General features: G+C 38.7%; 2 protein-coding genes, 1 long non-coding RNA gene and 2 other non-coding genes across 10 annotated transcripts in view; 2 read left to right on the top strand and 3 right to left on the bottom strand.

Annotated features, from left to right (window-relative positions):
* The window catches only part of shank1 (SH3 and multiple ankyrin repeat domains 1), a 68,535-nt gene extending 64,231 nt beyond the window's left edge, over positions 1–4,304 (top strand). For all 5 annotated transcript variants that reach the window (XM_067476445.1, XM_067476447.1, XM_067476446.1 and 2 more), the window contains 2 exons: positions 355–1,245; positions 2,205–4,304. In XM_067476445.1, the coding sequence (XP_067332546.1) occupies positions 355–1,245; positions 2,205–2,292 (979 nt within the window). In that variant the 3' untranslated portion in view covers positions 2,293–4,304. The remainder of the gene's footprint in view (positions 1–354; positions 1,246–2,204) is intronic.
* A 1,838-nt stretch (positions 4,305–6,142) lies between these two features.
* On the bottom strand, positions 6,143–8,222 carry LOC137099504 (uncharacterized). The gene is made up of 3 exons (XR_010910758.1): positions 8,097–8,222; positions 7,190–7,239; positions 6,143–6,467 (listed from the first exon to the last, which is right to left on the bottom strand). It is a non-coding gene; the product is annotated as an uncharacterized lncRNA (long non-coding RNA).
* Positions 6,558–6,648, bottom strand: LOC137100653 (small nucleolar RNA SNORD88). Its single transcript, XR_010910958.1, has one exon. It is a non-coding gene; the product is annotated as a small nucleolar RNA SNORD88 (small nucleolar RNA).
* On the bottom strand, positions 7,314–7,404 carry LOC137100654 (small nucleolar RNA SNORD88). The gene has a single exon (XR_010910959.1). It is a non-coding gene; the product is annotated as a small nucleolar RNA SNORD88 (small nucleolar RNA).
* Positions 8,223–9,832: 1,610 nt separating the features above from the next.
* On the top strand, positions 9,833–21,243 carry si:ch211-51c14.1 (protein kinase C and casein kinase substrate in neurons protein 3). 2 transcript variants are annotated; one of them, XM_067476442.1, is made up of 10 exons: positions 9,833–10,025; positions 12,487–12,554; positions 16,522–16,678; positions 16,781–17,016; positions 17,778–17,933; positions 18,511–18,686; positions 19,266–19,386; positions 19,502–19,572; positions 19,659–19,738; positions 20,547–21,243. In XM_067476442.1, the coding sequence occupies exons 2-10, from the start codon at positions 12,495–12,497 to the stop codon at positions 20,654–20,656; spliced, it is 1,167 nt and encodes a 388-aa protein (XP_067332543.1). In that variant the 5' UTR covers positions 9,833–10,025; positions 12,487–12,494; the 3' UTR covers positions 20,657–21,243. The 2 variants fall into 2 exon arrangements, with proteins under 2 accessions (XP_067332543.1, XP_067332544.1); XM_067476443.1 differs by lacking the exon at positions 9,833–10,025 and adding an exon at positions 10,228–10,463.
* The last annotated feature ends 965 nt before the right edge of the window (positions 21,244–22,208 follow it).

Raw genomic sequence — 22,208 nt, 5'->3', positions numbered from 1 at the left:
CGTCTTGTGTAAGTGTCTATACTGTGTAAATCTCTCTTATTTCTCTGGCTTTTTCCATTTGTCTCTCTCAGAAGCAGAAACAGGTAACAGACCCACTTGCACACTCCTTTCCTTTCTGTCTGGAACTACTTAAATGTACAGTTTGTGGTATGGTAGTAAGAAAGGAGAGGGAACCACATTAAACTTACAGACAAACTGTACACGATCAAGATGTTGACAGGATCAATGTTTTTGAAAATAGCTGGACAAAGTTTTACTAGCAATTCTGGTGCTGTATGTGTAAGGTTTTCACTTCTGTGTTTTGCTACATCTTGCTTATCTTCTGTTATAATTTCTCTCTCTCTCTTTGCATAGATTTTCAGAAGATTCAGCCTCAGCTCTGAGCCCCCCCTCAGCTCGATCCCAGTCCCCATCTCCGATCTCTTTATCACAGCCATCGTTGTCCCCATCCCCTACACCTGCCTCGCAGTATCCCAACTGGGGACGATCTCCATCTCCTCAGCCTCCGGCTGCCTCTCAGCCTCCTCGTTCACATTCCCCTCTGTCTCCGACATCTTATTCCCCATACCCCACTTCCCCCAAACACAGACCTGTCTACCGAACCAAAGCTCTAGAATTTCAGTTTATACCTAGTCGTGAATCCCGTAAAGCAGAATCACACATCCTCCAGCGTAGGAGGGCACCCAGCCCCCTCATCTCCCCATCAGAGAGGCCCAAATTGGGCCCACCACGTCCATCATCCCTTCCACTCCTTCCCACCTCTCCCTTATACAGCGCTATCTATGACCTCCGAGGTTCAGTCACCCCACCGTCACCTGGAAACCCTCTTGGAGATCCTTACTTCTCACCCTCTCCTCCCCTTTTTGCCCCTTCTGGTGCCCCACCTCCCCCAAACTCCACCTTAGTTGTTTCACGATCTCTCTCTCCAACACACTTCCTATCTGGGACCTCGTCTCCACCCCTGCACCCTCTCCCTCCACCTCCCTGCTTGAGTTACCCACATTTACCGCCCCCTTCCCCCACAAAGCCGTTTGCCTCAAAGCCGTTGCCCTACTGGACCAAGTATGATGTTGCAGACTGGCTAGGATACCTGAACCTGGGTGAGCACAGAGAGCGTTTCCTGGATAATGAGATTGATGGCAGCCACCTTCCCTCTCTAACCAAGGAAGACTATCTGGACTTGGGTGTGACGCGTGTGGGCCACCGCATGAACATAGAAAGAGCCCTGAGGAGTGTAATGGACAGGTATGGCTGCAGTTGTACAGGCTGCTGGGAAACAACTTGGCACTACAACTAATTCATCACAACAGACATTCAACACAGATGATCCTTAACTGTGTCTTGGCAGGCTTATCTCTGTGATTTGGTATATTTACACAAGGCTACATGCATTTTTCTCTGAGTTTAGTTTTTAAATCTTTACACACAATTGTCTTTACCAACAAGCAGCTCAGCACAACAGTTAAGTTCACCTCTAAAATGCAGTAATGTAAACGCAAAGAAGCAAAGAAATTTATATATATTAATTATATACACATATAAAGTAACTATGGAGATAAACTTCCAGTAGCTAGTCTTCTGCTCGTGACCACATGACATGTGATCTCATCTACATCACACCTTATGTCCTCATTCCACATTTCCACAATCACATTATTCTGTTTTTTTTAGAATAGATATTCTGTGAAAGTGTAATTTACAATAATAATAAGTTGTAACTCATCAAGTGTGGTGTGAGTAGAGATGTGGGTTCAATCACATTTCATAAAATCTTTATAATTTATTCATTCATTTATTTATTTATTTATTTTAGTAGTTTGGTGGGGTGTAGATCTGTTACTTAAGATTTTACACTGTTCTCAGTGCAGTAACAAAACAAATGTCATCTCTTAACTGAACATATACCTTAAGATTTTTGAGTCATGTTATTTGTGATTCTCACACCAACTAACACTAATGAAGTAGCTAAAACAGTAATTACTATTAATATACTGTATTTAATAACTCTTTTATGCAATATATTAACCCTCTTGTGACTCAAAACAACGTCCGGACAAGTCCTCTACTTTGTTGAGTTATTATGTCTGTAGTGTTAGAGATGACACAAAAGACACAAAACTAAGCAGAAAATCTCAGATTTAATAAACTGGGTTTTTCAATGTAAAATGACAAATGGCACTAAATGTGCGTTCTTCTGTTTTCAGGCTGTCCAGCAGCCCATTTCCTATGTCTGTTCTCTCACCTCGGGATGGACAGACTGAGAGGATGAGGGACGACGGGAGTCGAAGCTGAGGTTGCAAACATGGAGACAGAGAGAGGGAGAGGAGGAAGGAGGGGTTGGAGTCAATGATGGAGGAAGACACAACTGCTGCTACCCACACAAAAAATGAAGGGGGAACAGATTTCACACGGAGAGAAAAAGAAAGAGGGTTCATGTGTCAAAGGGAGATGAAAACACGGCAACAGAAAAAGGGCTGACGATCCATAAAGACACCGGCTGACGCTTCTCAGTTGTGCCAGGCTGATTTACACTGGTTTTGAAGTACACTCCACACATGCACACACAGTCACACCGATAAACAAACACGCTCTCATTCAACATGTATATGAAGACAGTATGTCAGCAGCGGTATTATGAGTGAAATTGAACCAAATACTTGAAAGGAACAACCAAAAGCCAATGAGATTTTTATTTTCAAAAATTTGAGCAGGTTGTGTTGTTGGCAAGCTGGAGGAGATAAAGATCTTTCATTGTGCAGCCATTTTGTTTAATAGTTGTCTTACCCCTCAGCTGGGTAGTTAAATCAGTCCAGGTTTAAAAGTGGAGCCCATCAAGATTATTTAGAGTGTAATCAATGACAACCCCTCCCCGTGTGAGTGGATGCTAGTTTTACAACGTGTCTGGAAACCTAGAGGATGACGAGTGTCAGAGGGAGAATAACGATGAATGTGTGCAGGAACGAGCCTTTGTCTGTCTGTGTGGTGACCGCAGGGGGACAAAGGGCAGTATCTCATGACTTTCATGTCTTTTAGATGTGATAATGTGGCAGATAGTTTTGTCTTGTTTTTACCTCACCACTGGTAGGGCTCGGTCCTCACTGAGGGTCCTGTCATTGGGATCTTACGTGTTTCTCTATAGCTCTTTATCGTAAGTCTTATAACGACATATATACAGACTGGTCACTGTATCAAAAATTTGTAGCAAAAACAAGTGCCCAGACCAACAACATAAACAAAAAAGAAACACACTGATACACACACAGGCACCTGAGTTAGTACTATACATGCCTGCATGCACACACCAACATATAGAAACACATACACACAAGCACTTACCTGTGTTTGTGTTAGAGTTTGTGGGACACCTTATATATATATATATATATATAAATATACACACACACACACACACAAACAATATATATGTTTGGATCCAAGATATACTATATACAAAAGGAGACAGACTGTGCTTTCAACTGTTAAAGGGGACTTTGTGAAGAGAAACCTCCCAGAGGATTTTATTTATCGAGAAAGACTTCCTTAGCGCCCAGGCAACTGTTGTACACATGTTCAGACCTTCTGTCCGAGGGAGACTGAAAAGGAGAGGGGGAGGGGAAGAGAAAAAAACTGCCATTTTCTTGCTCTTTCCCACCCAATCCCCCCTGCTCCTTCCAGGAGCCCCTCCCCTCCCTTACTAAATCCAGGAGGAAACAAGCAGCCACCTGGCTGAGGGGATCTGAGAGTAATGCTTATATCAAGTTTTAATACAATGATTGTTCTTACAGTTTTTAAACTTTAAACGGGAACACTGGAATACTGACATGGGAGAGATTTATTGTTGCTATTTATCATTACTCTCATCGTCCTTACTGTTATTATAGCTATAGAAAGTTCCTGGTTTCTGCCTTTGGAGGCTGACATTGCGCTGTAGTGTAGTATAGATAATCCAATTGGTTTTATATATATATAAAGGGAGAGAGAGAGAGACAGAAAAAGGAATATATATGTAGATGTATTTTTAAATTTAACCATGCATATTATTTGGTGCACTGTACCCTTAACATTGCTTCTATGTGACAAGAAGCATTTTCGGCTCAATGCAAAGCACATTACACTTTCTCCTTCGTGTTTTATGCTGTCAGCCTATGAAGCTTTAATCTAAATTACATGTCACCCTTTAAGGCCTCAAAATATACTTTTAAAAGTCTTTTAAAAGTTACTTGCCAATTTATATTATGCCGATGCTAAAATGTTATTTTGGGAATGCCTGTGATATACAAAATAAAATTTTTTATTTCACTTTAGACACTTGATTTATTTTTGGATAACAACCACCTACTCATGATCGATGACATACTAATGATGTATTTTTATTATTTTCTCATTGGCATTCATGGCACATTTGCATTTCATCACCTCAGTCCTGCTTTTCTCACTGTTGCTGAGATGAAATATAAGGGCTCTCTCATGACCTCTCTACCTTGAACAACACTTCACCTCTCCTGCTGCTTGTAAGTCATCGAACACATATCAAATCCCCATTTTTACACCGAGGCAATGATGGGGAGTTCTTCCCAGCCCTGTTGTCCTCAAGTCTATTTTTGCAAAAAGATAATGTGTTTTCATAAATTATGTTGCTCCAAGTGAACGCACACACACAGGCTATAAATGTGAACGAGCAAAGGTCAGTAAGTGGGATTTGTTTATGTTATTTCTGTACTAGTGATTAAGGAGAAATTATATTTAAATGCAAAGGAAATAGCAATAAGGACGATGAAAATAATGGTCATCTAATTATGGATTAAGGTGTAAAAAAAATCTGAAAAAGTTCTAAAGAATCTCTGTCTTCCAAATAATGTTTAACATGAAAAGGTACAATGTATTTATTTAACTGTTCTGCTTTCTATACAGTTCGACCTCTTCTCTGCATCCACCCCTTCCACTGTTAATCACCTGACACAGTATTAAGAGCACTGCTTTGTTTTTGCTCATTTGCAACTTCTCGTCTGTACAAAGCACCTTCTGCAGTCACTCACATGTGCCAGTAAACTCACAGCTCACTGTTTATTACCAGCATATTATGCAATGACCCTATTTGCATTAGCAGCTGTGACTTTTCACATTTCCCTTTTAGACATTTTTGAAGTCAATTTCATCTCAAAAAGGGAGATGTTTTTGAATAGTGAGCAGGGTCTGGCTTCCTGTTAAAACTCAATCATCAGGGTCATATTCTTCTCATTTTTAAACAGTTTGCATGTGTAAATAGGGCCAATTAATAGCTCTGGATATAAATCTGTAAACATCTCTTGCTGATTCAACAATATTTGTTACGTGAGTGGTGAGAAACTTTTTTTGGAGAAATGTTTTTAAGCCTTTTGTTGCATTTGGTGGTTATGAACAGTAATGGCTCATTGTTGCTGTCAGGAGAAAAATGTTAGGATATGAGGGAATTGGTCAGACTCTATAGAAAGCATTTCTTTTCCTTTAAGAGATCTTTAAAAAATACGAGAATATGAAAGATAACTTACAGAATATATATGTATATGTGATATGCATATACACACATTCATATAAACCTATATGAATTTCAAATGTTTTAAGAGATAATAAATTGTTAGAATTATAATAAATATAGAGAAACAGTTCAAATTTATGTTTTGTGATTTCTTGAGTGAAATGTTTTGTTACAGTTCCTGCGCCCTGGTCCCTGTGTGAATCCTGAATATGGTCCAAGCACACCAAATAGTTTTAAAGTTGTCATGGTATGGCTAAAATATTCATTCATTAAAAATAAGAGGCATCAAGTGTGGCACTGCGGAGGAGTGGTTTGTGCTGCTGCCTCACAGCTAGACGGTCCTCAGTTTGAATCCACAAGCTAGCTTTTAATCAATTGTAGGCATCAATCGTTGTTCGTTTGTGTGTATGTAAATGCATGTGTATTATAATTGTTAAATGTAGCACTCTAGGAAGAAAGAAGTTTTTAAAATTTCTTTATATTAATTGTCAGTTACTATAATCTATATTTTTTAACATAAATAAACTGTTTACCATTTTTTACCTTATAACCATTCTATACAAATTAATCACAAGTTAACACCTTGACATTTAGAAAACATTATAATGACTGAAATAAAGCTTGAAACAATGTTAAGAACTTTAGGTTTATTTACACATCAAAATCAGCACATTTCAGCATCAACTTCTCTGCTGTGGCTCAGTCTAGTGCAGCACGTTTATAAATGCTGAAACTGAATCATGTCAGGGACAAAACAAGCGACAGAATGGCTCACAAATTATGAAATTCATAAATGGCATGCATAAAAAAGAAAAACATTAAGACACTGACATTATTAGTGCAGTTTAATACATCACAAGAGATAACTCAAGTGTCAGCTATCAAAGATGTGGCCTTGGGACACAAACCTGATGCAGGTCCAGCCTATGAGCAGCTTTACTACCGTAAAAACCTGAAGAGAAAAACAAAAAAAAAAAAGATTGAAAATGATTAGTTTGTTATTATACTTCTTTTTATTACTTTTGACTGTTATTAGTGGATTTTTCTCCTCAGAAACTCTGGCTTGTCAGGGCCAAAGATGCACATAGTCCTCAAACTGACTCAGAGCCCAGTGCAAGTCATCAAGGGAGAGGGACACTTAAAACCCGCAACTTTACTGAAATTCAGATTTGAGTTATAACTTGCAGGAATGAATGTATTCTGTGGACACAAAATCAGTAGCTCATGTGTATAGTTCACCACAACACTCAAACCTCTGTTATCAATGTAAAACTATTTACTTTCAGTAAACAGTGAGTGGGACTTCATTTCAGCATTTCTCTATTGAATTCGTTTTTGAAGCGGATTACTTGACAGTTGCGCCAATGCTTAGCTTAAACCCACCAAAAATCCCATGCCTACGATAAAGATGGCCTACTTTAACATTCCAGTTTCTAGAATCACTGCATGTAACCTAAACTTCTGTCCAATGTAATTCTTAATTGCAGTGATTGAGGCAGGCAATAGTACTGACCTAAGTCTGGCTTAAATTGGGTTGCAAAAATAAGGACTGTTCATTGCCCTCCAGTGGTTGCATTTCATTGTTACACAGTTGGTCAACGGGTTTTGTACAAATGTATCTTCAGTGTGCATCTGATGGACAACTGATATTAGCTTGCATTCTACTGTACATACCTTTGGTGAATCAATGTCCAGCCCAGTTCAGGAGTGGTGTTCAAAGTGGTCTAAAAAGAGGAAAAACATTTTACTTTAGTACTTACCATGACCATAATTTTGTTAAAACCAAGATCTACCACATTTTCTCCTCAGAAACTCTGGCTTGTCAGGGCCAAAGATGCACATAGTCTTCATACTGACTCAGAGCCCAGTGCAAGTCATCAGGGGAGAGGGGACAGCATTAAACCCACTTGCCGGTAAACTAAATTACTTTCACTGATTAGATAAGCTATTTCCATTATCAGGTCTTTTGAGGAGCGTTCTGATTAAAATCATTGGTTTAAAAAGTAAAATTTCAAATCCACCCCCCAGAGTAACGTAGTATTCACTATGCCAGAAAGTCTCCAGTGGATTAACAACAGTTGTGGATTCTGTGGGTCTACTAATATTTCAGTTCCTGATGTTTTACCAATAATCATAGTTTGCTGGCACTTATGATTACTGACTGGCTATCTGCAGCTCATCACGCTATTAGGCATCATGCTAAGCGACCTGCAGGCTCACCACGTGCAGACAGGCTCAGCACGTGGAGACAGGCCCACATAATGCACACCGCACATCTATGCAGAGACTGGGGCCTAAGTTACCAAACCCCATTCAGAAAAGATTAAGTTTAATATAACCTTGTTTATCATCAGACCATGCAGATCTGGCTTTACCTGAAGCGGGTGATATTTTTTATAACTACTTAGCTCACGCAGACGGCTACGTGGAGGTTAACGAACATGTGGATTTAGCTAAAGTAAAGCAGAAACACGTCGGAGCGTTAAACTATTCGCTGCGATGCAAACGCTATTCTTTCATACAGCAGAGGTATTTTTGACCAAAAAACGACAAAAAAATTCCATTCTTACGGTTATCTTACCATTTCTAGAAGGACGCTCAGTCCAGGACACGACCAGCAGACTGTCGCTGGAGCGGCTTCTCCTTCGTTTGTACATTGACGGTCGGAGCTCCTACACGCATCACAGCCACCTACCGGACTGGAGGGGAAAGACGAGAGCAAAGGTAACAAAGTGGGCTGAGCTCTCTTTGCTTAGCATAACAAAACACCTGGGCATTTCTTTATTTGGTTAAAACTTACTTTTAATATATTTTGCACTTAGTGACATCTCCTTCAAAGCACACTGGTTCTTCTGTGGGGTTATGTGGCAGTAAATATTGCACAGATAAAGGCAACTTGGGCAAATGCCCAGAAGGATGCTGAGGGGCCCCAAAAGCCATACATTAACCTGCCTCTACCTCACTTGGCATTTTGATTAAAAAAATAGTAAATTTATTTTCACCTCTAAATTACATTATTGACAAAGGTGGGTTAAGCAATACTGCCATATTATCTGGGGCATTTATTATATGTGTTTGTGGTGTGTTTAAAAGAATTACTACAAAACTTGTAACTTGAAAGTGTTAATATATTGTGGTTGGTCACTGGTCTAAAACATCTATGTGTTTCAACAAAATGTATAAGTGAATTATTGTACTTAAGACAACATAAATAATAGGCAGCTTTAAAATAAATAATGCTTTCTGTGTAACATCTTTGTACAGAGACAGTATTTTATAGTATTTAAAAAGATTTTAAGAACCACTTTCATCAAAAGTAAACATGTCTGTGCTCAAATTTCTTTATATAAATCTCTATTTTAAAACCTGACAAGAAGTAGAAGGCTGTGAAATATTTTTTAAACATCACTAAACAACAAAACAAAGTCTTATTCCACTTAATTACAGGACTACACAGTGTTGTCATGATATTTGTCTACAACTGTATGCTTCTGGATTTGATTATAGGATTACTAACTTGTATTACTGTTTCCTAAGAACAGGTTGCAGTTGGGCATAAGCACTGCAATGTATAACAGCTATCCAGTTATTTACAAGACATGTTCTGGCATGAAGGAGTTTCACAAGCTCAGCATAACATGAAGCATTATGTCACCAAGAACGGGGTATGTGAGTGTGCACAGTACTTCTTTCGAGGTCTCTAGTTTCAAGGAATCTCTTTCTTCACCACACACATCTACACACAGGATGTATCTTCCAGATGTGGAGGCAGGCCTACCAAACTCTCCCAAAGGCCTGTAGTGGGGAGGAAAGAGGGGTGTGAAGACAAGCACAGTGGGATGGAGTTTCCCTTATCTGGTCATGCTGGTTTGTACTTCTTTGTAAAATAGTAAAACATAGTTAACAGCCCTATTAACACACACACACACACACACACACACACACACACACACACACACACACACACACACACACACACACACACACACACACACACACACACACACACACACACACACACACACACAGACTCTGGGTGAGTGACTCAGCTATGGTCTGACTCATCCAGACATGCACATACAGTACACAAACACAAAGAAACCCACAATACAGCAGACTTCATTAACTCTACTCTGAGGGACGTGAATCAAAGAGAAAAGGAGAGAATCTACAAAGAACAAGAGAATACATTTCCTGCAGAGAGAGACAGAGAGAGAGAGAGAGAGTAGAAAGGAGGAGGGAGGGTGTGAGGGAGGAGAGGGGAAAAAAGAAGCCAACTCATCTGACACAAACAGAAGGCCAAAAGAAAGGGGAAGAGTAGGAGAAGCACTGACGGAACCACAAGAAAATCAAAGTTGGAGAAAGAGAAGAGGACTGTAGAGGAGACAACAGAAAGGGGAAACGAGTCCCACAGTGTGCACAAAGATTGGACTGGAGACAAAAAAGTTTTGAACAACTAAACAAACGAAGAAACAGGGGTTGAAGCAGAGAGGCCCCAACTTTTAGAGAGGTAAGCGACTTGTTAGCCAGCTGTGGCTGAATGGCTGCATTTCAGAGAGATCTGATGGAGTGACTGGACTCCTATTTCTGCTCTGCGTGTTCATTTGTTACTATATATTTCCTCTATGCAATGTGTGTGTTGTTGAGTTATGTGTGACAGATGAAACGGGGACAGGGGGCGGAGTGAGCGTGTGTGCCAGGGTTGGTGCAGGATACAGGGGTGAAAGAGTTTGGTTTGTTGGAAGCTCCAGATGGGCTCTGGTCAAGTGAGCTGCTAGTTTTTGAGTGTAAAGTTAACATTTTAGATGCTGAAAAGACTGGGTAATTGCAAGTTACTGGATCCAAAGAGGACTTTCGAAACCGGAGAAAACAAATTCGCTGTCTGACCTGCAGGGAGATTATAAAGTCTTGAGCACCCGTGGTGGAATTAGATCGGTGACTGTAGGTGGTAAGTCACACCGTGTTCTTAAACTGAATAAAATACATGTGCAATACATATTTTGCTTGCTTTCAAAATCTGTAGCTTATTACGAGTCAACAAGTCAGGACAACATGAATCTGCCTCACAAATATAAAAGATGACATGAAGACAAAACCTTCTAGTATTTATTTAATTTATATATTTTTGAAAACTTTACACCTATTAGATTATTCTGTAGATTATTTGTATATTAGGGTTTCATTAGGGTATTAGGGTAAATTCTAGGCCAATCGCACCCAGGACATTTACATTGATTATAAAATTTATGAAATCAGCAAACTGTGAAATCATATTGGTTCCAGACGATATGTAGCAGTAGAGCATATTTTCTCCCTTACAAACTGTCGTTCAATGAAGATAGTAAAATCCTAGGAGACATATAGAAATAGATCATCAGATATCAGATATGCTAGTGGATAAGCTGAGGGTGTAAGGAGTAGAATCCTACACAGAGGTAGCACAATGCTGTTTTAAAAGTCACAACTTACAAGTAAATCTTAAAGAAATGCAGCACCTAATTAGATATTTAGGCAGAGACAGCAGCCCCCTACCCACAAGTTTTTATGAAAACTGAGAAATATACCCTAAGGCAAGCCAGCCAGCAGGGGAACAGGAAGCGAAGGTCAAGGGTTAAAAGGGAGGGGATTTATTATTTTTTTAAAACCTCCTGCAGATCTTGGGGTTGTGTAATCTTTGAGACCTCAACAGCAGAGCCTTGGCAGAAGAAGACTAAGGAAAATTTAGTCAGGGAGAGGCATGATATTGCGCTTTTAGTGGAGCATGTGATGTCTTGTGAACAGCAGGAAAATCAGTGAATCTAATTGTGTAGCTACCAGAGCCATGTGGAGAGATGGCTTCAGGGAGAAAAAAACAGGCATTAGAGACATGAAGGATCTGGTCTGGGTGGAGTTCAGCTCTGGATTTGTCGAGGGTTTAAACACCAGAAGGCAAAACTGCTTAAATCTTGAGTTTCTTTTTCAGGAGGAGAACCACATAAGCATAAAGTTACAATTACAAATCACAAATACCAATACATTTTAGGTTAGACAGGACTTTGAATGAATTTCTGTTGCCTCTGATTGCAAATGAATGTGAATGATAGGATATGTTGACCCTTGTTTATGTTAGGATAGATCATGGTTCCCTGCTGGGAACCGTGGGAGATGACAGTCGATGCTTGCAGATGTTGTCACAACTTGTGAGACACTGTCTTGATTTCCTGTACACCCCTGGTTCAAATTTACTGTAAACATCAACATCCAACAATAAAACCACCTTAACGGGTATACAGAGCCCCCATTATTTCCAGTTTCTGACATATGTTGCACCTGTTATTTATCTTCACATTAGTCTGGAAAAGCCTGAACTGCTCATTTATCATGCTTCTATAATGTAAGAAACTGTAAGTACCTGCTTGGAAATAACTGGTCTAATGCACCTCATGGGGCACTTGGAGAAACTGGTCTGTCGAATAGCTCAAGAGTGTCATTTGACAAACTAAAAGTTATGATTTGATATAAAATATGAATATAGGTCTATGTCAGCAATAGCATCCAACCACTACAAACCTGAGTTAGGTACAATGGGACAGCAATGAATACAAAAACTGATGATAAAGGATGCTAAATAAGAAGATAACAAACATATAAATATGAACAAAAGAAAAAAGTAGTAGTAATGTTAAACCACTAAATGCAATCAATAGATTGAAAGGGGAAAAATAAATAGCTAAAGCTGTGAGTAAAACTGTGACAGTCCCTTAACATCCGATAAGTGAAACTGATTAAAATGTAGCTACTTTTCATCGTGGATGAAACACCCCTTGAAGAAGGCCCCTTTTACTCTTTTCTGAACTAATTAGCCATTTTTTGTTTAGAATGTAGCCACAAGGCCCTTTACCTACATGTAAATGCACATTGCAGAAAGGTCAGTGTACAGTTTAAAAGACAGTGACACCATAATCTGATCTAACATTATCTGACTTTCTCAGAGAACAGGATGTCGACATTGCAGTCAGAAAACAACCCTGAGGATGCCAACAATCACAGCTTCTGGATGGTAAGTTTCTACTTAATGTGCGTGTGTGACTGTCTGGCTCTCTATTTCATATATGAATTCTGATAGGACAGTCAGATACACAAGATAGTTTTCCCTTGCTCCCTCAAAGCTCAATGACATTGCAGTCAAAACAGACTAAACAATTGTGCCGTACAGGCTACATATCAGTGTAAACAAGGCTACGCTTTTATTTTAAAGTGTGGACACTAACCTTTGTACACTCTGAACTGCCTTGCTTGGGTTTAACTGCTCCTTGAAGGTTTAGTGATAGTGTTTAGCTCATTAGGCAGGCTATTGTCTGTGTTTGTCTGTGTTTGCTTCACAAAGTAGACTGTATAGCTCCGGGGTCACATCTCTGAGGATCCAAGACAAGGTCTTTCTACTGTCAGTGTTCTGCAAAAGTAGTACAGCATGATTTTATGGCTTGCATCTTCTGGGGATATTGCAGTACAAAGTTATGGCTTGCTTTCTGTTCTTAAATGATGTTATATATTTTTAAGCATTACATTTATTCGGCAGATGTTTCTGTCCTAAATAGCTTAATTTTTAAAATAATTTCCCTATACATTAAACAATTTTTAGTTAATAAACAAAAATATCATTGGGGTTACCCCTAGTTATGCTTCAGTGTGATAGTTATGTCTGTGAATAATACAGACAAAACTATCAGCAGCTTAACTGGTTTATAGTTTTATTTTGTATAAATGTTGCAAAGGTTTTATGACTTTTTATGTGAAACTTTACAAATTGTTAAATTACGTAAATTGTTATTTCACCATAGCATTCATCATACTATTGTGAACTACTGGGCATTGTTTACCAGACACCATTCTGTTTTACTACCATGTAAACACATCCAGTATTCACTTTGTAATCTGAGTGTGCTGCCACTTTAATAATGGCTTTGTCTCCCTTTGGCCTCGATGCTCTGCCCCACTTTCATCTCTCCTCTCCTGTAATTTTGGCAGCCTCCTGTTGTGTTGGATGTGTTTCCAGGCCAGTTCCTGTTTGTGTCATCCTGCCGCTATGCTCAAGGGCTGTCTGTCATTATACTGCAAACTTAGGCTCTTCTGTTTTGTATTTGCAGCATCAGTCAAGATGCTTGCAATTATGATGCATTCTGCAGAGTATACAAGAGGGCTATTCATGTTAACTGACACATACATGCTGCTGTGACAGTTTGGTCTCCCTCCTGGGTCCCATATTACATTATTACCATCCCCATATCTCTGTGAGACCTGCATGGTCAGACTCTTATGTTGTTTCTACATCTGAGTCCTCTGATCACATGCTTGATTTTTTTCCAATAAGGTAAAAACCAAACATGGTAGTGTTTTTAGATCTGCAGTCTCAAAGATAGACTGAACTGATAGCCTCTTTATCCTTTTATAACAAACATTTTTGCCATGTGTTTTATTAATATAGTGTTTAATCCTGTGCTGTATTGTTAAAAGCATGTTAAAAGGGCTGCCAAATTGTTAAAATTTTAAATTTTGAAAAATTATTTCCAAATTTACAAAGTACAGTATGTCCACAAAAGTAATGCCACACACACGCTCACATAAAACAATGAAGTGACGGCACAGTGTAAAATCTGATCATCCGTATTATAGTATCAGCTGACTTTAACATCATGGGACATAAACAATCGTCTTTCTACTTTTCAGTGCAGTGACAAAGCTCAGTCAGAATAAGGTCAGTTACATTTGTGAAATGTGATTTTTCAGCAGAGGCCTGCAGCCATTTTCTTTGATACTGCCATTTGTTGCTTGGACAGATTCTCTACTAGTGGATTAGCATCTGCTTCATAGATTGGCCAACTGGGTCTTTGCAGCGTTGCTGTTGGCCTCAAACTGGATTCCTCAGCTGTTTCTGTTTAATTCTCAGACGAGTGAGGAGAATCAGAGTAAACCACAACACAGGCAGAAAGAAAGAAAGTAAGGAGAGGAGAAGGAGAGAGGAGGGGAGAAGGGGCGGACTGATGAGAAGTAGCCCAGTTGATTCTGATTAAGGTAAAAAGAGGCTACAACGTTTTATTTAAACATTTGATTATAAACATAAATCATGTTCACAGTCAGGATATATGTTTTAGCATGTTTTAAAATTTTGATCAACTTAAATTATGTGATGACTATTTGACACTAGGATATTTAATATAAAATATCCTGTGAAGTATGAAAAGATCCAAGCAGCAAAAAATATTTGTTTTGGGAGATAACTATGTTACCTGCCTTTAAAGAGGTATTAACAATAAGAGAATCCTAAATCTTATTACACGTGGCAGAAAAAACACTGCAACATACTATTAATATTTACAGGCTTAAGTGATTGACCTTTTTAATCATCCTGCATTTAATTAACCACTAATAGGAGTCTCATTAGTGTCAAAGTCATGGACCACAAAGATTCTGGGTTTTTCATATACTTCTCTTGCAAGTGTAGGGAACAAAAGTCTTTTGAAAAAAATGAGAAGGATGAATCTTACAGAGAATTTGCCAAACATAAATAAATTAATAAATAAAAGTAAAAGAGGAAAGTAGGAACCTTGTGCCTTACCAAATCCAAAATCATCAAGAAACTGGCAAAGGCTCTTGGGCAGTGTGTGTAACGCACATAGTATACAAAACACATAGAGTTTGTTAGTGCCAATAGCCACCTGCTACAGAATGATTTAGCTCCCTTTTGAGAAAATGGGGATATTTTAAGATATAAGGAATGCACCATGTAACGAATAACCTTAATAATGGCTGTGCAAAGCTTTCCAAGCCAAGTCAGTGAGCCAGGAAGCAATGCCATTTTCTGCATCTTCATTGTTGATTCTATTATTTTTACCCTATTTTGACAAGTTAAAGCGTAAGCCATCATTCTGCTCATGAATGTCTAATATTGTATGATAAAATACAGCAATGCATGGCCTGAATCAGAGAATTTATTCAACATGGAACATATACAGTGCCCAGCTGTCTAAATATGTCACTGACTAACAGACACAATCTCACAGAAAGTATAAAGCGTAGGAGTGAGTGTTGAGTAGGATCTGATGGTGGCTGCCAGGAAAATTGCAGGGAGATTTCCAAATTCCACATCCACAAACAACACACTTGCTACAGATATGTTATTACACTCAGGGCCCTTGCCTCTGCTGCCCTCTTGTTTTCCTTCGGCTTCCTTGTCTTGCTTTTTTTATGGACAGACATTGTCCTCATGTCCACAGACCACACCCTACACTGCTGCTGACATTTATGTTTGCCGCAGGAAACTTAATGCTACTAAAGTGTGACTTGTGGCACGTGGGGAATGACTTCAGATGGCTGCAGCTGTGTCATAAGTGTGCAAGCTGAACCTTGTTACAGAGCACAGTTCAGACCATTTAATAGGTACCTGATTTTAAAGTATAACTAGGAATTACAGTAGGACTTAGTAGATATTGACACAGTGGGCATTTTTTGTATGAAAGTTTACTGGAACATAACACTTGTTATTTTGAAAGTGCCTTTCCTGCTTGCTTCACAACTATCTGTAGTAAGGATATTAGTAGTAACAGCGGAAGTAGTAAATATGTAGGCTATTAGTACTTATGGTAGCAGTCGTAGCACCTTTTCAGTATTTAAAAAAATGAAAAGTTGAAAATGAAAGGTGATCATACACTTGCCAATGTAGTTTCTTTTTAACAACTTTTCCATTCCATTCAATTACAGAGAAGCTGTAGTTTACAAATGTAATCGAGTCTAATCCAGTTTATAGTTTACTTCCGGTTCTCATTTGTGATGATTAAACTATGAGCATTGTGTATGTCCTGGCAAAATGATCTAAATGACAGTATTGAATTCTGGCAGAAATACCATTCAGTTTTTTTTTTTTTCTCACTAGTATCAGAGCTTAAAGCACCAAGTACAATGAACTTCCCTCATCCAGCAGTTTAACTAGTGTATACAGTAGATCTTCCTCTCTGTTTGTGCCCTGGCAGCCTGGGAACTATCAGCGCACCGTGAAGCGAACAGAAGATGCCTTCCAGGCCTGTAATGACATAGTGGCGTGTTTCCAAGAGAGAGCTCGCGCCGAGAGGCAGTACGCCCAGCAGCTCAATGAATGGAGCAACAAGTGGAAACCAGTAGTGGACTCCAGTAAGTCCATTATTAACACTATTCTTTTACTACATCCTGATCAACATGTTGGAGATTTGATTCTAAAACGCCAAGAAGACATAGTTGTCTGATCCTCCTCAGGTCCACTGTATGGATCTCTTCTGAAAGCCTGGCAGTCTTTTCTGTCCTCTGCTGACCGGCTGGCCTCCTTACATGCCTCCATCTGTCGCTCCCTGGTGTCGGAAGATGGAGACAAAGTCAGGACCTGGCAGAAGGACTCGTTCCACAAGAAGTTATTCGGAGGCTTCAAGGAGTCTCATGATATCGAGACGGGGTTTGCACGTGCTCAGAAGCCTTGGGCCAAACGACTTAAAAAGGTCTGAACTGCATTAGAATACATAATAAATAATGCACTATAGAATTCCATTGTTCTGTGTAGTCCTATGATGTTAATGGTTGTATTATATATCTCTTAAAATGGTTCATAGATATAATCGTGGGGTTTTGTGGTTTAGGTAATCAATAAAAAGTGAAAGCAGCATCACAAACTCATTAAGTAAATGCACTCATTTTAAATTGTTTTAGAGCACAGGGACCTGTACATGTTTGTACAGTTGGCTGCAAATTTTTAATTTCCCTTATTTTGAAATGCCAAAAAATTAGAGATTTATTTCAGCAACATAATATTTAATGCACATTCAGCTAGTACATATGTAAATTAATTTTAATTAATTTGGCAAGCGGATGCAAACTTGTACACTGATAAAATGTTCATTATTTATTATAACTTTTTATACAGTCCTTATTTTGTTACTTCTGGTGGTGAAATAACATTTGTACAAGCTGAATGTACCTTCTAGTTATGTTAGGTTTGCATCACCTTATATGGGATGCAAACTTAACCCTAGCCCTAACATAATAATAATGCACATTCAACTATTAAAAATGTCTTTTCAAAGTCATGTACATTTGTACTTTCCATAACAGCTGAAGGTTAAATTTAATTTGGGAGGACTGCACAGTTGTTCGTGTTCATGTTCATGTACACTGCTTATGATTTCCCTACAGGTCAACTGCAGAATATCTACTACTGTTTGTATTTACTAGAGAATAAAGGTATCTTTTGGACCTTCCACAGCTGGACAAAGCCAGGAGAGCCTACCATAAGGTGAGCCGTAAGGAGCAGGCAGCCAGGGAAAGAGATGCACATGCTCAGGGAAACCCGGATGTTGCCATTGACAAACAGAAGAAGATTCAGGAGGAGAGAGAACTGGCTCAACAGGAGGCCGAGAAGGTAAGAAACATACTAGTTCTCCCTGTAGTTGGGTTTTGATTTGTTTTTGACAGTGGCTGTCGATAATACTCCATTGGGTTTGTCTGCTGTGTTTTGTGAGTGTGTACAAAATGAGTCTTTATGTGCTGCAAGCAAACTAATACCGCATAATTTCCCTGCTGCTCGTTTTGGATAGTTCAACAGATTGACATTTGGTGGCGAAACATTTTTTCCAATAGCAACAAAAAAAAGGAAAGAACAAGACTGGTACTGAAATACATAGATTGGCAATTACCTTACTGCATGCTTTTTTAGGAAGGAATACATTCAATACATTTGTTAGACCTCAACAATGTGTTTTTATTTGAAAACTTTAATTCAATGAAAAAAAAAGGTCTCAGGGTATCTTTAATTTCACTACTACCAGTTGTATTTAAACCAGACACTAACAAATGGAAAGTGCTTTTATGTCCCTGGAGCTGTGATGTTGCCATGGGGTTAGGGTTGGGTTACGGGAATCTTGTGACTGGAAACCCAGTGACTCTGTGTTTGTAAGCATTGTGTGAAAGTGTGACCATGTTCACACAAATGTTTACAGGTTCGTGCTCGCTATCAGAAGGTCTTGGAGGAGGTGAACCGCTACGCCCCTCGTTACATGGAAGAAATGGAGTCCATCTTTGACCAATCACAGGACGAGGAGCGCAAGCGGATTGTCTTTCTCAAACAGGCCTTCCTCTCCATCCACAAACATCTGGACATTACCAACAATGAGAGGTGAATCACTATGCTTTGTATTTGTGTAATTGTGTCTTTAAACATCTAAGTGACAGTCCCTGCTGTTTTAATGAAGATCAATGTGTGTGGTTAAACAGATAGAACTGATTTTTAGATTTGTGGTTTTCCCCAGCTTATGTCTGCCCATTTATTTGCTCAAATCAATAATTTCACTTAATTAACCTAATTAAAAGTCATTCCACTACATATAACACATGATTGTTTCTCAGTGAATAACTTCTACTCTAATAATGGAAAGAAAGGCAAAGACAGCAATTTAATTACCTTATTAAATCCGCATGGGCCGCAGGGGGATATGGTTAGATGAGAGAAATTATATACTCTATTAATCAGCTTAATTTCTGAATAACACTGTAATCAAAGTGGCTAATAGTTGACATCTTTTAATATACAAATGTGAACAGTGACTTTGCAACTATTTAGGCCAAGGATAGATGCATGTATGTTTGAGTTTAGAACATTTTCCACATAAGAGAAATACTTTCTTTTTTGAATTAAGTTGCAGGAGATGGATTGAATTAACATTTTTCTCTTATTTATTCACCACTTGGCATTTAGTGTTAGGGCCGTGTACAATGAGCTACACAACACACTAATGGCCATCGATGAGCAAGAGGACCTTCGCTGGTGGAAAAACAGCTACGGGCCTGGCATGCCCACTGACTGGCCTCACTTCCAGGTATTATTTGTTTACATCCAACACTCCTCTGAATCAAATTCATGTTAAGTTTAATCAATGTATTAATCTGCTGTAAATTTTTTGTGACTATTTGGTTGAAATGTTTTATTACTAGGAATGGACACCTGAAAAGAAAGTTAAAAAAGGAAAAAAACAAGTGGAAAAGAAAAGATCAATAGAGAGGAGGTGGGTAAAAATATTTTTTTTTCTGCCGATGCGACTTCCATCTGACTGTCTCTCTTTTTATTTTTCTGTCTTATTTTTTTCTTTAGTGTGATGATCGGAGGAGTGAAAGTAAGAGCTCTGTATGATTATGTTGGTCAGGAGACAGATGAGCTGTCATTTAAAGCAGGTAAGCACATAACGTCAATGCCTCAAACATTACACAATATTTCAACGATTAGAAATATTTTTTCTCTAATTTTACAGTCCTTTGCTTTGTTATCCACCCACCTGCCTCAAAGTCATCCCTACACAGAGTTTGTTGCTTTTACATTAAACCACAGACTGCCACTCTTATTTCTGTCATATTTACTACAGCTACTAGATGTCGCTAGATTTAGCACAAAAATGTATGATAATTCCTGACCTATTGGCAGGTAGTACATAGCATACTGAACTATAGATATGGGCATGATAACGACCAATAACTTAACATTCAGGGGTATGACAACACCGCTGGACATCAGTGCAATTTGACATAATAACTAGCTGTCAAAAGGGAATGCTAGCTAGTTTTCCTATTTCCAACATAGTGTTTTGCTATATTGTATTAAATATTCAAACACAACAAACAAGGTGAGCTTGCACCTTGAAAAAGTCTAAACACGAGTTAAATTCTGAAAAAAATGTAATTTAAAAATGCTTCAGCAACAAGTAAGATAATTTGTGTTTATAATTTGTGTGTGTGTGTGTGTGTGTATGTGTGTGTGTGTGTGTGATTTGTAACTTGTGTCACAAAAGCAAACCAGCAGTGTGTGAATCAAATTTGTTACCAGCTTAAACACAGACACTAGAATATAAGGAGATGATGGCAGATGTTGGAGGAACAACAGTAACAAATTATTTTAATTTAGAAAGGCTTGTCAGCATCTTTAAACAAAGTATGATGACTTACACTATATCGTGATGAAGAATAAAATATTGATTTCTCCCCGCAGGTGAGGAGTTCTTGAAGATTGAGGATGAGGATGATCAGGGCTGGTGTCGGGGGATGAAGGATGGTGGGTGGGAGGGGCTTTACCCAGCCAACTATGTGGAGGTGGTCTAGTCACCACATGCAGAATGAAAATGAGAGGTCTAGTTACATCACATGCTTCATCTTACTGCTGAAATCACAGCATGGTGAATGTGTATTAGAAACATAAGCCAATGCTGTAAATACACAAAGTATCTGTCAGCCAAAGATCTGGGATGAGAGTATGATCATACTTAGTTTTATACTTCAGCATATAAAAATAAAAATGTGTAATCTCTTGAAGGATTTTGACAGATGTTTTAATATATACAGTATGCATCAAACACTTGTATTAAAGCCATATGATAAGCATTGCTTTAAAGTAAAGAACAAAAAACATGCTGGACACATACTTTACATAATTAATCATTTGGTGCTGTCGTTGCATTACAGGACTGCTATATTATTTGAGCTATTTTATTTTTTGCACCTCATCACATTTGCTATTAAAATGCTCACAAAGCCTCACAATATATGAAGAAAGTGACGCTGATACTGTGATTTTGAATCGTCTGAAGCAGTCGTACGAGTGGAGTCAACTTGACAGATGTAGATAGCCATAAAACCTGTATTTGTCTTCTGTTCATGTGGTTTATTAAAGGAAGAGGTTGAAATTTTGAGTGATATGCTTGTTTACTCTCTAACACTCTGTTTGATGAAAATATTGATGCCAGTTTTACCTTTGTGTAACGTGCAGGGTGGGGATGGGGTGCAGCATCAACACATTCCAGCAACTCCAGTGCTGTCTTAATTTCTATCATTTACTTACAGACCATTTAATCAGTATTTTTTTAATAACAATGGATCACCTGAGAACAGAAATGCAAAAGAGGTCAACTGTAGTGGCAAAATTAGTGCTTCTCAGCATATTTCAGCTTGTTTTCTATTGTCAGTCTCACCAGTCCCGTAGCATCGTTTTCCGCAGCAGGCAGCTGTTTTCAGCTAAATAAGCTGACTGCACACTGCCTGCTGAGCACCAAAAGGCCGACATATACAGTTAGAAAGTCGCTGCTCAACATAGCGGAGCACACATCTAACACCACATATGTGAGTCAGAAGTAGGCTGAGAACAAAAACAGAGCTAAAAGAGGGTGAATATTATATCACATGGCCACAAACCGAATGGAAATTACCTCTACTGCTGCAGCCCATTGCTGATTGTCAGAGGTCACAAAAAGACAGTTACTGCAGGTTTAACATATGTAGAAATTGAAAAACAAGACATTGTTTGAATATTGTTTTATAATCATTGGGGGGATAGCCAGTTTTCCTTGTAGTAAGTGGAAATGGTGTAAGCACAGCGATGCACTCGCTTATTCTGGTATGGAGACTAATGGGTTGGGCTGAGGAAACAGTACCCCTTTTAAGTCACAGCCTTTTTTATGTACCCTTAATTATTTTCTTATGTATTGTGATGCCTTGTTGTTTATCAATAAGACAGCTTTGGAATTGTTGGAGCACTGGTACTTCTTTTATCTTAGGTGGTGTATTTATTAATTACAGTGCTGGTTCTCCTGGTTCCTTCAGCCCACACTGAAACTAAGAATTTCTCTTGATACCCAGGTGAGCACCTTGTAAAACTGCA

The sequence above is a fragment of the Channa argus genome, chromosome 15 (genome assembly GCF_033026475.1).
Source record: "Channa argus isolate prfri chromosome 15, Channa argus male v1.0, whole genome shotgun sequence".
Lineage (NCBI taxonomy): Eukaryota > Metazoa > Chordata > Actinopteri > Anabantiformes > Channidae > Channa > Channa argus.
Note: the sequence above shows the minus strand (reverse complement) of the source record. Positions and strands in the feature narration are given on the sequence as shown.